General features: G+C 37.0%; 1 protein-coding gene across 1 annotated transcript; it reads right to left on the reverse strand.

The window, feature by feature from the left end:
* Nucleotides 1-984: 984 nt before the first annotated feature.
* On the reverse strand, nt 985-13,378 carry atxn10 (ataxin 10). The gene is made up of 11 exons (XM_059326341.1): nt 13,218-13,378; nt 11,008-11,199; nt 10,680-10,765; nt 10,215-10,311; nt 9,779-9,943; nt 9,619-9,699; nt 8,654-8,813; nt 8,304-8,421; nt 7,827-8,005; nt 5,004-5,067; nt 985-2,129 (listed from the first exon to the last, which is right to left on the reverse strand). The coding sequence occupies exons 1-11, from the start codon at nt 13,361-13,363 to the stop codon at nt 1,945-1,947; spliced, it is 1,473 nt and encodes a 490-aa protein (XP_059182324.1). The 5' UTR covers nt 13,364-13,378; the 3' UTR covers nt 985-1,944.
* Between the last annotated feature and the right edge of the window lie 605 nt (nt 13,379-13,983).

Here is a 13,983-nt window from a genome sequence, read left to right on the forward strand (position 1 = left end):
ATAAATGGTAAAAACATTTTTTAAAAGAAGTAGCTGAAAGTAATTCATAAAACATTCATTCAAATCACAAGCTAAAAGTAGAGAAAATAGTTGAAATTGTTAACTTAAGGGATTCCACAAGCAGCTGAAAGTATCATTAATTGATTAACTATTGTTAGCTAAAGGACTGAAATGGATAGGTAAAAGTATATTGGTTACAATAGTTAGCTGAAAGTAATGGAAAACCAGTTGAAGCATTAGCTTGAATAAACGCTTAAAAATGTATAATTGCTTAACAAAGGAAAAGAAAACCAATCATACAGGTAAAAAGTAAGTTCAGTTTTCAGTCAAGAAAGAAAGTCTACGTAGTCAGCTAAAACTCAAATATACAGTCATGGAAAACATTATTAGACCACCCTTTTCTTCAATTTTTTTGTTCATTTTAATACCTGGAACAACTAAAGGTACATTTGTTGTTCTTAAATTAAACTCTTATCAGCTATTTTGTGATGAAGAAAATGAACAAGAAATTGAAGAAAACAAGGGTGGTTTAGTATTTTTTTTCCATGACTGTAGCATGCTCAGAGCTCCAAGAAGCAGTAATGTGAAAAAATTGTAATTGTTAACTTGAATAAACCCTTAAACATTTAGCTTCACTCTGAGATGTACTAGTAGTAGTAGTAGTAGTAATAGTAGTAGTAGTAGTAGTAGGATTGCTGAGGGAACCAAAAGCAGATCAAAGCAAACTGAAATATTATATTGACCATTCAATTGTATTAAATATGTTAAATGAAGGGGTACAGACCACAAAGGTTGGGAAGCACTGACCTGAGGTGTAAAACATGATCTCAATATTGTGAGTGTGACGATGGTTAATAATCTATAAAGCATGCCATAAGACCTGATCCTTTTATTTATATATATATATATATATATATATATATATATATATATATATATATATATATATATATATATATATATATATATATATATATATATATATATATATATATATATATTCAGTGCAATAGGATGAAAAAAAGAATAAGATGAGGAATAAGATGAAATTCTATGTATATAGCCTTAATACAAGAAGCAGAGATACAGTGGGAAACTCATGCTGTATACTGGGCATTGTTTTAAAATTACAAAACATGCATAGCGTCAGACATCATTAGTTTTAGTATTGCATTAGGCACCTAGATGTTCTTGGATTATTATGTTAATATGAAGGAATGAGAGATTGTTTTAGGCGTTTAAATGTCCCTCTGGCAACGACACTGCATTTAAGTAGGTAAGGCGGCGAGGGGGTTGATTACATCATGTTTTGGTCATTCTCTGTTTCGCGGTTACTGCAGAAGTCACTATGGGCCTGGGATTAAACCCCAACCCCTGCTGGTAGCATCAGTGTCTGTGGAAAGTGAAAAGCCCAGACACTGTGGTGCTCTTTGTCTTTGGATTAAAGCACACAGCATCAGCTCTGCCAAAAGGTACCAGCATGTGCTCGACCTCTCCCAAACTCTTCATTTCCCAGACTCGGGTTAAGACAAAACAAGAGCTCCTGATGTCTTGACCTCTGCTTTTACAACAGGGGGACCCCATGGGCCTTTTGTTTATCAAGAATACCTTAAGCCCCATCTGGGCATGAGTGCAAGCATTACTGAGGTAGAAAAGTAATTTATACATACTTCTCTGATGGAAATTCTTGAGCGTTTTTTAAATCTTAATTATAGGCAGTGTGGCTGTCAGTTACACTGGACAGGCACAACATTTATATGCTTATTAGTAGATAGGTAATTGACCTGCAGATGAAGCTTATGTATAATATTAATGAGGATTGTAGCACAACTAGAGTACATGTTCATACGAGTGTATGCGTGTGCACATGTACTTTATTACGTCACATGAAAACCTGCTTGCCAGTTGACGGCCTCCTTTCTCCGAGCTGTTCCTCTGAGGTTTTCAAGAGTCTTTCCTCACAGTTTTGAGCAGCAAGCTTCCATCTCGCTCCTCCACCAGGAAACCCAACTCCCTGAGCGCAGAGTAGTCGGCGGTGCCGCGGCGTTCCAGGGCCGCGACCTGCTCCTGGTTCTGCGTGTTGTGTTCTAGGAGGTTCCTGATGGTGAAGATGGCCCACTGGCTGATAACTAGAGGTCTCCAGTTAAGGACAGGAACATCAGGAACATCATCAAGACCTGAGGGCATCAGAGAGCGTTCATATTTTTAAGGGCCATCTTAAGACTTATCTTTTTAATTTGGCTTTTATTTGAACCTTTTTTAAATATTTTTCTGCTCATGCATCTTAGTGTTACAACATCTTCTCTTTTATTTATTTGATATTATTATATCAATCAATTATATCAAATATGTCTATTTTTATACATTTATATTTTATCATGCTCTACATTTTAATTATTTATTATTTTCACATTTTTATCTAGCGCTTTTACTTTTTATTATTAGTTATTTTTGTTTTTATTATGTTTTATTTTATCTTACTTTATTTTTATTTATTCTATCTACTTCATTTCTAAAGGTGTTTTATTATTATTATTATTATTATTATTATTATTATTATTAATAATCTTTTTTTTCCTTTTTCATTTGAAGCACTTTGTGTTACATTTCCGTTTGTATGAAAAGTGCTATACAAATAAAGTCTGATTGATTGATTGATTGATTGATTGATTGATCAGAATTTATTTCCTCGTTATTATCTTTTCAGCATGTTTTCCAGCACCAGTTGAAAGAAATGGGAACAACAAACAAATTGTGATATTTTAAAACCCAATAATATAGCTAAATTAAAATCCTAATAGCTCAGGCGCCAGTTTTTTTGTCACGTCTCAAGGTTGAATGGTAGAGAGGTTAACAGTGGTACATGCAACACAGGCCAAACATTTTTAATGTCAAACTCAGGATGTCAAACTCACGAGTGCCTGGTATTTGCCTTAGGTTGCTGAGTACGCACATGGCCCAACAAACAAACGACTTTCGCAGACAAGTTATGTTTTGATACAAAACATTCTCAGCTCACTCCTCTCAAGTTTCCCGCATAAATCTATAAACATTTTTTTTCCTTTGTCAATCTTTTTCTGAACAGAAACAAATGCTGACACCTACATGAAAGGGTCACAAGGACAAAGGCTCGGCTCAAACTATTGACATGGTTAAAGACAATCTGGCACGAAGCCCTCACCAGCTAATACCAGCTGGTAGCAGGAACAGGGAGCTGGGAGTGACTCAGGGGTCGGAGCTCAGTTATAGGAAGTGAACTTCAAATAAAATAAAAATTGGAGTGTTGTCAAATGTAGATCAGATAAGGGATAATTAGGCCTGTCACGATAATTACTATATCGACTTATCGTTCGATATATAAAAATGGACACGATAGTTTTTTTCTGGACTCAATATATTGTCGTTTACATGGTGACTTTTTGTGCTTTCTTGTGTTGTGTTTAAAGTAAAGCTGCAAATGTTTGACAGGCAGCACAAATTGCCAAAAAGAACTATATTTCCCAGGCAGCAATTCCAGCTGTTTGTTATTTTGGTAATAAAATAAAATAATACATAATGATTATCTCATTGTAATGTTTTGTTAACAGAGCCTGAAAGTCTATTTTACATGTTTTGGTTGTAGTTTATTTATTTAGGTTTTATTTCCACATTTCAATTCCAATGTTTAATATTCACAAGATTTAAAAATACATTGCTGTGGAGAAGGATGTACTTATTATGCTCTAATATGGTTATACAACTAAAACGTCGATACAATATTCCTATAGTTTATCGTTACACTTCAATTTACCTGGTAACACCCGAGGGTTTGACTAATACCTGGAACAGTCATTACCATCCCATAAGGTTCTCATGAATTGAAAACTTTGCTCACTATTCCAGTCAACAGGATGAACCTTAATTACGACTTGGCAATAAGAAAGACTTAGCCAGAATGCTAATGTTACGCTAGCTGGATTCAAAGTTAATAACATTGGTTGACAAACAGAAAATATAATTTGACAGTGGGTTAAACACGAAGACTAGCGAGGTCATCGTCTCCAAACAAATATCAAGATTTTCACAAACAAATGATACCCCATATGCTGCCTTGTAGCACCCTAGAATAATGTTATAATTTCCTGAAAATGTAATAAAATTTGCACTTAACTCGATCAAATATGTAACAAAACCCAATCATGTAATAAAATATACTGACTGATGAAAATTAAGCTTCTGAGCAGCACTGGAGAGCCCACACGTAACTCTTCCCTAAACGTACCTCTTCACAGACTTCCAACAAATCACGACCTCATGAAAACAACCACAAAACCAGCAAAACAATTTCCTGAAAATGTAATAAATTCCCAATAATGTAATAAAGTATTACATTATTATTATATATTATATTACATAATGTAATAAAGTATTACATTATTGGTAAAATGTTATTACAATATCAGTCAGGATATTTTATTACATTATTGGTGAAATTATTACTTTAGTGGGTTTTATTACATTTTCAGGCGTTAATACATTATCAGGTAATTATTACATTATAAGGTGCTACGAGCCTTCTGTCAGCCGTAACCTGAACTAGCGAATTAAAAAGGGAAAGATATGTGAGATGATCACCTGTGTGAAGTTCAGAGGGGCAGTGTGCCGTAAACAGAGGCTTTAGTGTTAGTTAGTGTTACTGTTAGCTGTTGAACAGCTGCACCAACAGGTCTACTGAGAGGTGGTGAACACTGTTAAAATATGTAAACAGATTTGGCTGACCAGCCAACACACACTGTAGCAATCAAAGCTTGATGCAACACTTATGTTTGGTTGTAAACCCCCACAGCTTTCCTATGCAAACAAGCCAAATTTAATTTTAAAGTGCCAGCATAAGATACATAAACATGAACATGAATTCTGGGCATAAATACGAACAATGATTTAGATAAACTTGATATATATGTACATAAACACAGATGGGTTTGTATTTCCACACCATCAAATTATGTCAACAAAAAGGATACATGGGTTGTTGCTGTCAATGTTGCAGTTGTCCAAGATGAGGGGGATTCCTTCCAGTTCTCTCACCTGAGGAAACAAGTTCAGCAATCGACTGGTAAACATTTCTGTTTTCACCTTCCAAAAGTTATCAGAATGCAACACCAGTTCTTGAACCAAGCTTTCTTTTGACAACTTACACACACAAATTAAATTCAAATTCATTTGAAGACAAGAAATGTATTCAACCTAAGTGTCCCTGTCCTTAGCAGAGCCTCACTTTCATGCAAAAGCAGCAGTGTGGTTGTGGGTTAGTCGAAAGCCGTCACAACAGGGTGATCTGCTCTGTATCATGTGTCTGATTCTATAGGCTTAATTATTGTCTTTGCTTGCTGTTCTTGCCGTTGTGGTTACCCTCCAAACATGCTCCAGAACGACACAAAGTGCTGAGTTGCAGAAAATGGAAATGTCATTTAAACTGTCGAAGAAACAAAGTCGCTGACTAGAACAAGCACCCAGGTCTGATTTTCCACTTTCAAAAATGATTGTCTGAAGTTGCTTACATTATGTCCAAACCAATAAAGAGATGAATAACAAGCGACTGGACGCCGACTTGAGTCCGGTGCACGCAGTTCAACGCTTTGCATGCATCTTAAATTACAACCTCTCCCAAAGGTGAACAGAATGACATTTGGTTTACTGGAAGAGATCTTAGTGAAAACAGATATGGGGTGATTTCAAACCACTGACAGACCACAGATCAGCATCCATAAATATTATGGAGAGGCCAACTGAGGGTGGCCATCCCACAAGCATTCCACAAATCTGTTTCTATTAAGTAGGACTGAGTCTATAATGTGCCACAGATAGAGGCCAACTCCTCCCAACCCGCTTTGTTATCTATCTGTGCTTTATGTTAATAGTGAGATGCTGACAGATGGCGATGGAGGGGAACTGATAAAATCACCAAAGCGAGGGAGGAAATGTTTCACATTTCAGTGCAAAACCGAGTTGTTGTGTTGAAAGAACTCGTGAGCCTGCAGGCGCAGGAACACACGGCCTCAGGCTTTATTAGACATCACACTCATTTGCAGCCCACAGTCCTCAGGAGACGTGTGGTTTGACACAACAGTCCACTTCTAGACTCTAAACTCCAAACTTGCTAATTTGGGGTAGAGACAGGTCTGTCAAAGCAAGTTGGGGTTAGCCTCCCAAACATCTAATTCTCTTCTCGACCTATGACCCCACTCTGTTAAACTGAGAAAGAATGCTCACTAAAAGGCTCACAATACCAAAGAAACTGAAAACTAATAATCTCATTCTAGGTAGGTTCCTTTTCTAAATCCATACTTTCTCCAGGTTTTAACTTCTTCACATTTTCACATGTGAAAAATGTGAAGAAGAACCATGTGAATTTCCCCTCACATTTTTCGTGGCAGATGTCTATGCTAGATATGATATCAACAACAAGTCAACATGTGTAACAGCAAGGAGTTTAGAGCTGCAGAAAAGTTGGTTTTGTGCATGTTTGTACATCAAAGAACTGAACTGAATCAAATAAAAAATATTTTTCCTCATTTCCTGACCTGCACAGGAAATCTGCCTTCAATGCATTTTTTGGCACAATGAGAACGATTTGTCCATCCTAATGACACCTGACGCACCTGCCCCCTGGCCGCGGTGCTCACCAACAGGTGAAAGACAAACGCAGATTCACTAGCTTTTTGTGGTCGGTATTTTGCCTCCTTGCTGCATTTTTTCGATGCTGTGTCCTGCATTTCGTAGCTTCCCCTCAAATTCATGCTTATGATTTGGCACCTGGTCAAAGCATTTTTATCTATTTGAGAGTCCCGCCGGCTGTGGCTGGGGGCTACACACCCAGTGCCCAAAGACTGACACCCAACAAACTTCTCCAACACAAAAAAGAAGGAAAATAGAAAATAGAGAGAGGGCAGGACCTCTGCAGATATAGAGACTACACAAACTTATAGTGGGTCAGAAGTTATATTTTTGTATCAGTCTATACACTGTTTTTAGGAAAATCCTACTCATTGTGCCTTTAACAACAGTAATTTGGGCGTTATGTTCTATGTCTAGTATTTAACACTAAGCATATGAATTCACAAAAATATCCATTCACTCTTTTCCACCCATCTGTAGGCTGTTCAGTGCAATAACAAGTTATTAGATTTTTGGTGTAGTTTAAGGTTGCCAATGCATTTTTTTTAAATATCAGCGATCAGTTTATTAGAGTTCTTTCACACCTAACCTGTTTGGTTGAGGGGTTTTTTAAATGGTTAGTTTGAAAGCTGTCAAACTCTTTTGTGGACTAGAAGGAGACAAGTCTCCTATAGAAGGAGACTTGTCTCCTTCTCTGTCTGCTTTTGAGCAAACTTTGGTGAGACTCGTTTCTGGTGTGAAACCAAAAGGACCAACCACAGAATTTTATGATTGTAGGTATGTGGTTTTAGCATGAATTTACACGACTAAATTACTGTTGAGCCCATCTGCTGATGGTGAACTGTCAAGGACACAGTCTTGTAAGCAAGACGTATGAGAAGCATATATCTTTCTGCAAGATTATCTAGCCACACCAAAATGTCTGCACATTACAAGAAGTGTGATCTGACCTGCTGTCAGCCACTGGAATCTCTTTTCTCCATGTCTCGTGGGTCCACGTAAGTTTGATGATGCAGGCACAAAAAAACGTCTAATGAATCATTAATCTGTTAGTCCAAATGACTGTGTTTACCGCTCTTGGTTTGTTTGTAATACGCAAGTAAAACAACCTGACCCAGACCAACTGAACCAGTTCTTTCATCCATCCATTCATCATCCATTCAACAGACCTTGTTCTGGTTGTTGGTATTGCTGTAGCAGAGGTTTCCAATCAGCCGAATGAGGTGGGCCTTGAAGCTGATGACGGGAGAATAGGAGTCTTCATCTCCACTGAAGGAAGAGAAATTCTGAGCAGCACTGAAAATATTCTTACTAGCCTTCCCGACAGCATGCACCTGCCCCAGGAGCTCTGCAGAGAAGATGTAAAGTGTGAGAAGTGAGAGGGCAAACGTAAAATGTAAATAGAGACATTTAACTGACTCCAGACACAGTGTTTAAATACCAAGTACAGTGATTTGTGTTAAACTTATTTATATATATGACCTCTGCAGTGTTTTATTGCTTGTCAATATAAGGTAGGGTTGTATGCAGGAAATATGATTTGTTTTCTATCTGTGATTTGATGGGGATAGCATCTTTGGTACACAGACGGTACTCCAGTTGTGGACCCGGCCAGACAGGTTGTGTGAGTGTATGTTTTAATTTACCAGCAGTGGTCACCAGAAGGCCAGGATGGTCCTGGAGGAACATGAACTGCCTGTGGTCAGAGGTCATCTCACACAGCACGTCCAGCAGACTGATCACTGTCAGTGCCTCCTGCAGGACCTGCAGGGGATTGCAACCAAGATGTGGGTCACATGAGGAGAAGATGTTGGATGTGAGATAATGTTAGGGAGGGTATTCGTCAGACATACAACTGAAAAAAAGTTTTTTTTTAATGTTACACACAGTTTACACAGTTCATAAGGGAAGTAACACAATACCAGCACCAGTTTCACAAGCCTGTTAAACACACTTCTCTGTGTTTACATAGATCAGTCAGGTTTACTATCTCTACCTCATCATCACTGGAAGCGGAGCCAGTGGCGAGGGTCAGCACAGCCCCACAACCTTCCTGGAAGGAACTGGCCAGGAAGCGAGCCACACTGGCAGGGATACCACACTCCTCCGAGTCCTTCTCTTGGAGCTGGGCTGAGAGCAGCTCTAATAGAGTAATTCTGAAACACAAAACACACACATCTATGACATATCTATAGTACCTTTTAGTATTCCACATTAATATTCCTCTCTATTAATCTATCTCCATTAGGTACAAACCTAAATCCCAAATCATTGGGACACTGTGAAAATAGATAGATAGATTACTTTTTTTTTCCCTAAGGGGAAATTAGGTTGTCATAGCAGTCCGGTATTTGAATACAATAAAAACGATACAATGGAATAATATAGGAATAGGACAAGGACACTTAAAAAACACAAGATAAATATATAGGTAAATAAGGAGCAGTGGCAGGATGGTGATAATGATACTGATGATATGATGGAAGTGTTATTGTTACTGAACAGTATAAACAGTAAATAATAATATAATAATAATAGTACAGTAAATATGGTGTATGATATAATACAGAATAGTAATAATAATTATAACACCTGCATAATAACGGCATATAGTAGTAATAATAATAATAATAATAATAATAAACACATAAAAATGTGTCATATATTTAGCCTGTGCAAGGTGTGCTTACGTACATAACTACAATATATAATATGTACACATCTAATTCTATAACTGGCAAAGTTTCGTTTTTTTGTAGATATTAATTTCTGGAATCAGGGTTGTAGTGGTCCCCGATATGTAGTATTAGCTTTTCATCAACTTGCATACAACAGGTTATTCTGCAGTATGAGAACATTCTTTTATTAGAGGTTTGATGGGGCGGTGTTTATAAAAAAGATCAGTTTCTGTGTAATGTAAGGTGACATTTATTGTCTGTCACTATTTCAAAAGTAAATTACCTTTCACGGTGAGACATCCCAGAGTACATGTTCTCCACTAGAGCTGAAGACTTGAGAAAATACTGGGTAGCAATGATAACCCTGTAAAATAAAAAACACCAAATTAAAACTGTCCCAACATATATAGATTCTTTACACACATCAACACAGATGCACTTACGTCCAGTCAAGGTCAGGTTGGGTCCTGCAGAGCTCAATCACCCTGCGTGCCAGCTGGATGTTCTGCGGATCAGACAGCTCATCCACCTTGGCTTCATCCAGACATGTGTGGAGCACCATAGAGGCATAGTTTACTGCCTTCTCATCATCAACACTGAGCAGCTGCCTGTTCACAAATGTTTGGATTGGCTCAATGTGAGGACAAACACTTGCTTCCAAAGGTCTGTGATAAAGCTTTCACAAATAAAATACTGATACTGAATGTTTATTAGTGTAAAAAGCAAAGGGCTGAGTGTCAACTCAGATCAATTCTGTATTCAGTGTGGAAGAGACAGGCCAGCAGTAAATAAACATACTGTGAAACTGAAAGGTTTTATCTGACAGTGTTTCTTACTGTGTTAAAAAACATAGCTTCGATTGTGACACACAAAACTTACAGGAGAAGATTTGGGAAGCTGAGCTGCCAAATGTCATCTTTACATATTTGGTTTCCAACTGATAAGTTGCCGAGGAACTGGATTCCACAACGAAGAGCTGGAACAGAGAGGATGATATTTAAAAAGCTCAGTATCAAAAAGCTTATATATATATATATCTATAGATAGATAGATAGATAGATAGATAGATAGTACTGTGCAAAAGTCTTAGGCAGGTGCGAAAAAATGCCTAGAAGAATTGATGTTGGTTTGAAGGCAACGGGTGGTCATACCAAATATTGATTTGATTTAGGGTTTTTTCTGTTCACTCACATTGCATTTTGTTAATTGATAAAAAAAACTATTAGCATTTCTATTTTTGAAAGCATTCTTATTTTACAGAATTTTCACACTTGCCTAAGACTTTTGCACAATAATGTATATATATGAAATCATTTTTATACAATTATCTAATTTTAGACTTACGTTCAAATATGCCTTCTCTGCTCTCCAAATGTGTGGTCTGAAGGAAGCTCAGGATTTTAATTGATATATTAATGAAACCAAGTTCCCTAGGGGAAAAAAAGTATTATTCTTACTTGCTGCACAGTATATTTAGTTGCTTCCTTGCACGTTTATTTTGTCAAAGAAGGTGGACACAACAACATGAAGGAAAATGTATAATGCAATCTAATACGTTAGCATTGGAATAATTACAATTTAGTAACTTATGTTTATACTGTGTAGATTCAATTATACAGTTTATGATATTGCAATGTATGTCTCATATTCTCCCATCGACTCATCCCTTTACCTGAGCAGACTCTGGTTGCGAGTGCTCTGGACGCAGGCGTTCCTCTGAGCCCTGAAGCACTCAGCAGTCAACTGCAGCTGCAGGGCGACAGACTGCAGGTCCTGATTGTCGCAGCTGGCAGCCTGAAGCTCATCACACAGTCTGGACAAGACTTTCAGAAGAATGGAGAACACCTCCTCCTGCACAGCATCTCTGGGATGAGAAAGATGACCAACAAAAAAAGAAAAATAAAGGATGGTTACTTTACAGCATGCAAAACCTGTACAAGCACACAGTCATAAAACAGACAACATAAATCAGGCAAGCTCTTAATAAAGGAAACTCTTGTTCCAGACTCCATCAAGCTTCTGAACCATAATGCTAAAGTGCAGCAAAGTGCAATTACAACAAAAGCTCTTTAGCACTTTAATTCTGGCAGGTAGTTTTATCAATGTCAAACTGATTTTGTGATGTCTTTTTAGGCACTGTGGCCAAGGAAAATTACTCTACTGTACTTTATTACACTGGCACACAATTCTGGGGACCACCCACAAGAAAATTTGTAAATTTTAAGATTAAGTAGCCTTTTTTCTTTGCAGACATTTGAATAGCCATTTTTCTTAGTGAATAAGTAAGTAATAAAGACCACCCTTGTTTTCTTCACTTTGTTTATTTTAATGCCTAGTACTATTAAAGGTACATTTGTTTGGACAATCATAATGGTAACAACAAAAATAGCTGATAAGAGTTTAATTTAAGAGCTGATATCTAGACATTTTCCATGGTTTTCTTGATAATGATTTGGGTTATTATCAAGAAAACCATGGAAAATAAGAGGTGGATTGGGCGTTAAGTAAGTTGGGTTCCGGACATAACATAGATAATTTCTGTTAGGCACACCAGGGTTATTGGTTGGTGCCACACATGTATTTATTTCTAAACACTATTTGTGGATAAATCCGTTTATCCACAAAATTTCAATTAATTAGCACCATCACCTTGTCCCAATTCTTCCCACCTGCTTGTGAACCTTATTTGCACCTTTTTGGTTGAAGCACTGTTAAATAAAACTCATTTATTTTACACCTCACTTTGACTCCTGCACTTTTTGATTGTTGTGTTGCTCTGCTTATTATTTTTAAGAGGGGATGTAAAAAAATAGCCATTTTCCTTAGTGAATAGTAAGTAATAAATATCATATATAGTCACACTGATAAAATAATCGCCCAAGTCATTTTTTGTCAAAATTGTTTTTGTTTTTTGCCAAAATCATCTCCTTGACTCCATCTCTATGACGCCAGCCACCTATGGTAGAATCGCCTACATCCTCAGTTGATCAGATCATGTGATTTTACCCCTTTAAGATCATCACTTCTTTGACAATTTGCCACATTCATATGCATCAGATAAGAACCCAGCAGAGAAGAGCTAGAGGGACATTGTTTAGATATCAGTTTAGTTTATCAATGTTTTATTGTTTGCACTAATATTGGTAACACTTTACTCTAAGGTGTCTACATAAGAGTGACATGAGCATGTCATAAACATGACATTAGATATGTCATGAACATTAATGACACTTTGAAGTAACATTAATGCTCATGATACTTGTCATGTCATGTTTCTGACAGGCTTGTGTGACTCTTATGTAGACAGCTTCAAAATAAAATGCTACCATATCTTGCTTAAGTCGCAAAGGCATGTTCAAAAAATTGCCTAAGTCATTTATTTCTCTTAAGTTAAATAATTTACACACAATGTTATTACTATGCCAATAGCCATCCTTTGTTAAATCCTTTTTGATTGAAATAATCAATAAAGTTTTTTGTGTTTCCTGCAAAACTTGAAAAAATGAGTTAGGCGATTATTTCAACAGGGTGACGATATTATAAAAATAATCAATAATTATAGCTGGTCTGCAATATAATATTACCGTTGCTGGGCCTAGTAATTAGCTACACCTGTGTTTTTTTTCCTGCAATGACAACACGAAATGAGTTATTAGCAGCTGATATATGTCAGTATAATGAACAATAAACATATTTAAATTGCGGTTCGTGGTGAATTAACTCCCCCTTGCTGTTTATTTACAAAGAAAGGACAATAAACACGAGTAACAGTAGCCAAAACACCGTTATCTATTTGCGTCAATGAAACTTGAGGCTAGCTTAGCCGGTGAGTTAGCACCCTCGGTTTCCCTTCAAAAACACAGTGAACTACTTGGTCCGTACCTGTATTCCTTGTCCCGTAATGCAGCAGTGAACGTTTTTAAGACCTGCAAGTGTTCAGGGCAGTGTTCTTCATTCAAAACGCCAGCGATAGACGCGGACATGTTTAAGTTGCTGTTGGTTGTAGCTGCCATGTTTGCCTGATTCATCCGTGTGGGCGGGACGTCCGGGTGGAGATCTAACACGCTATTGGTTCAATCCATGGCATGGGCGGAGTCAGAACATGTGCTGCTGTTTTCACACAGTTGTCAAGTCACTCTGCTGACATATACAGTCTATGGCTGACACATGCACCACAAACACAGAGATGGACACATTAACCTTCTGGGGCCGGATTCACAAAAGTGTTCCTAAGATAAAACTTAAGAAAATATGTTCCTAAGAATGTTCTTAAATGCTATTCACCATTTTTTCTTAAGAATTGCCGTATGTCTTAGGAACGTCTTAGTTTTCTCTATTGGGAAGTTCTTCGATTTTTAACTTAAGATCACTAGATCATTAATTAAGTAGTATCAAATACAACAACTGCCTTTGTGATTTACTAAGAGTACATTGTAGTGTAATCTAGGAATAGTGTCACATGTCACACAGACTGAAAGGACATTTCAAGTATATGTCAACTGCCAAAATAAGCTTTATGTGATACATTCACAAAAAAACTACTCTGACCAACTTCAAAGAACAAAATGTGTTAACACATTGTCTAGGGCTAAGCTCAATATTAAAGCAATCAAATAATTGATTGTCAATTGTCATACAAATTTGTTCA

Source organism: Centropristis striata, chromosome 22 (genome assembly GCF_030273125.1).
Source record: "Centropristis striata isolate RG_2023a ecotype Rhode Island chromosome 22, C.striata_1.0, whole genome shotgun sequence".
NCBI classification, from domain to species: Eukaryota; Metazoa; Chordata; class Actinopteri; order Perciformes; family Serranidae; genus Centropristis; species Centropristis striata.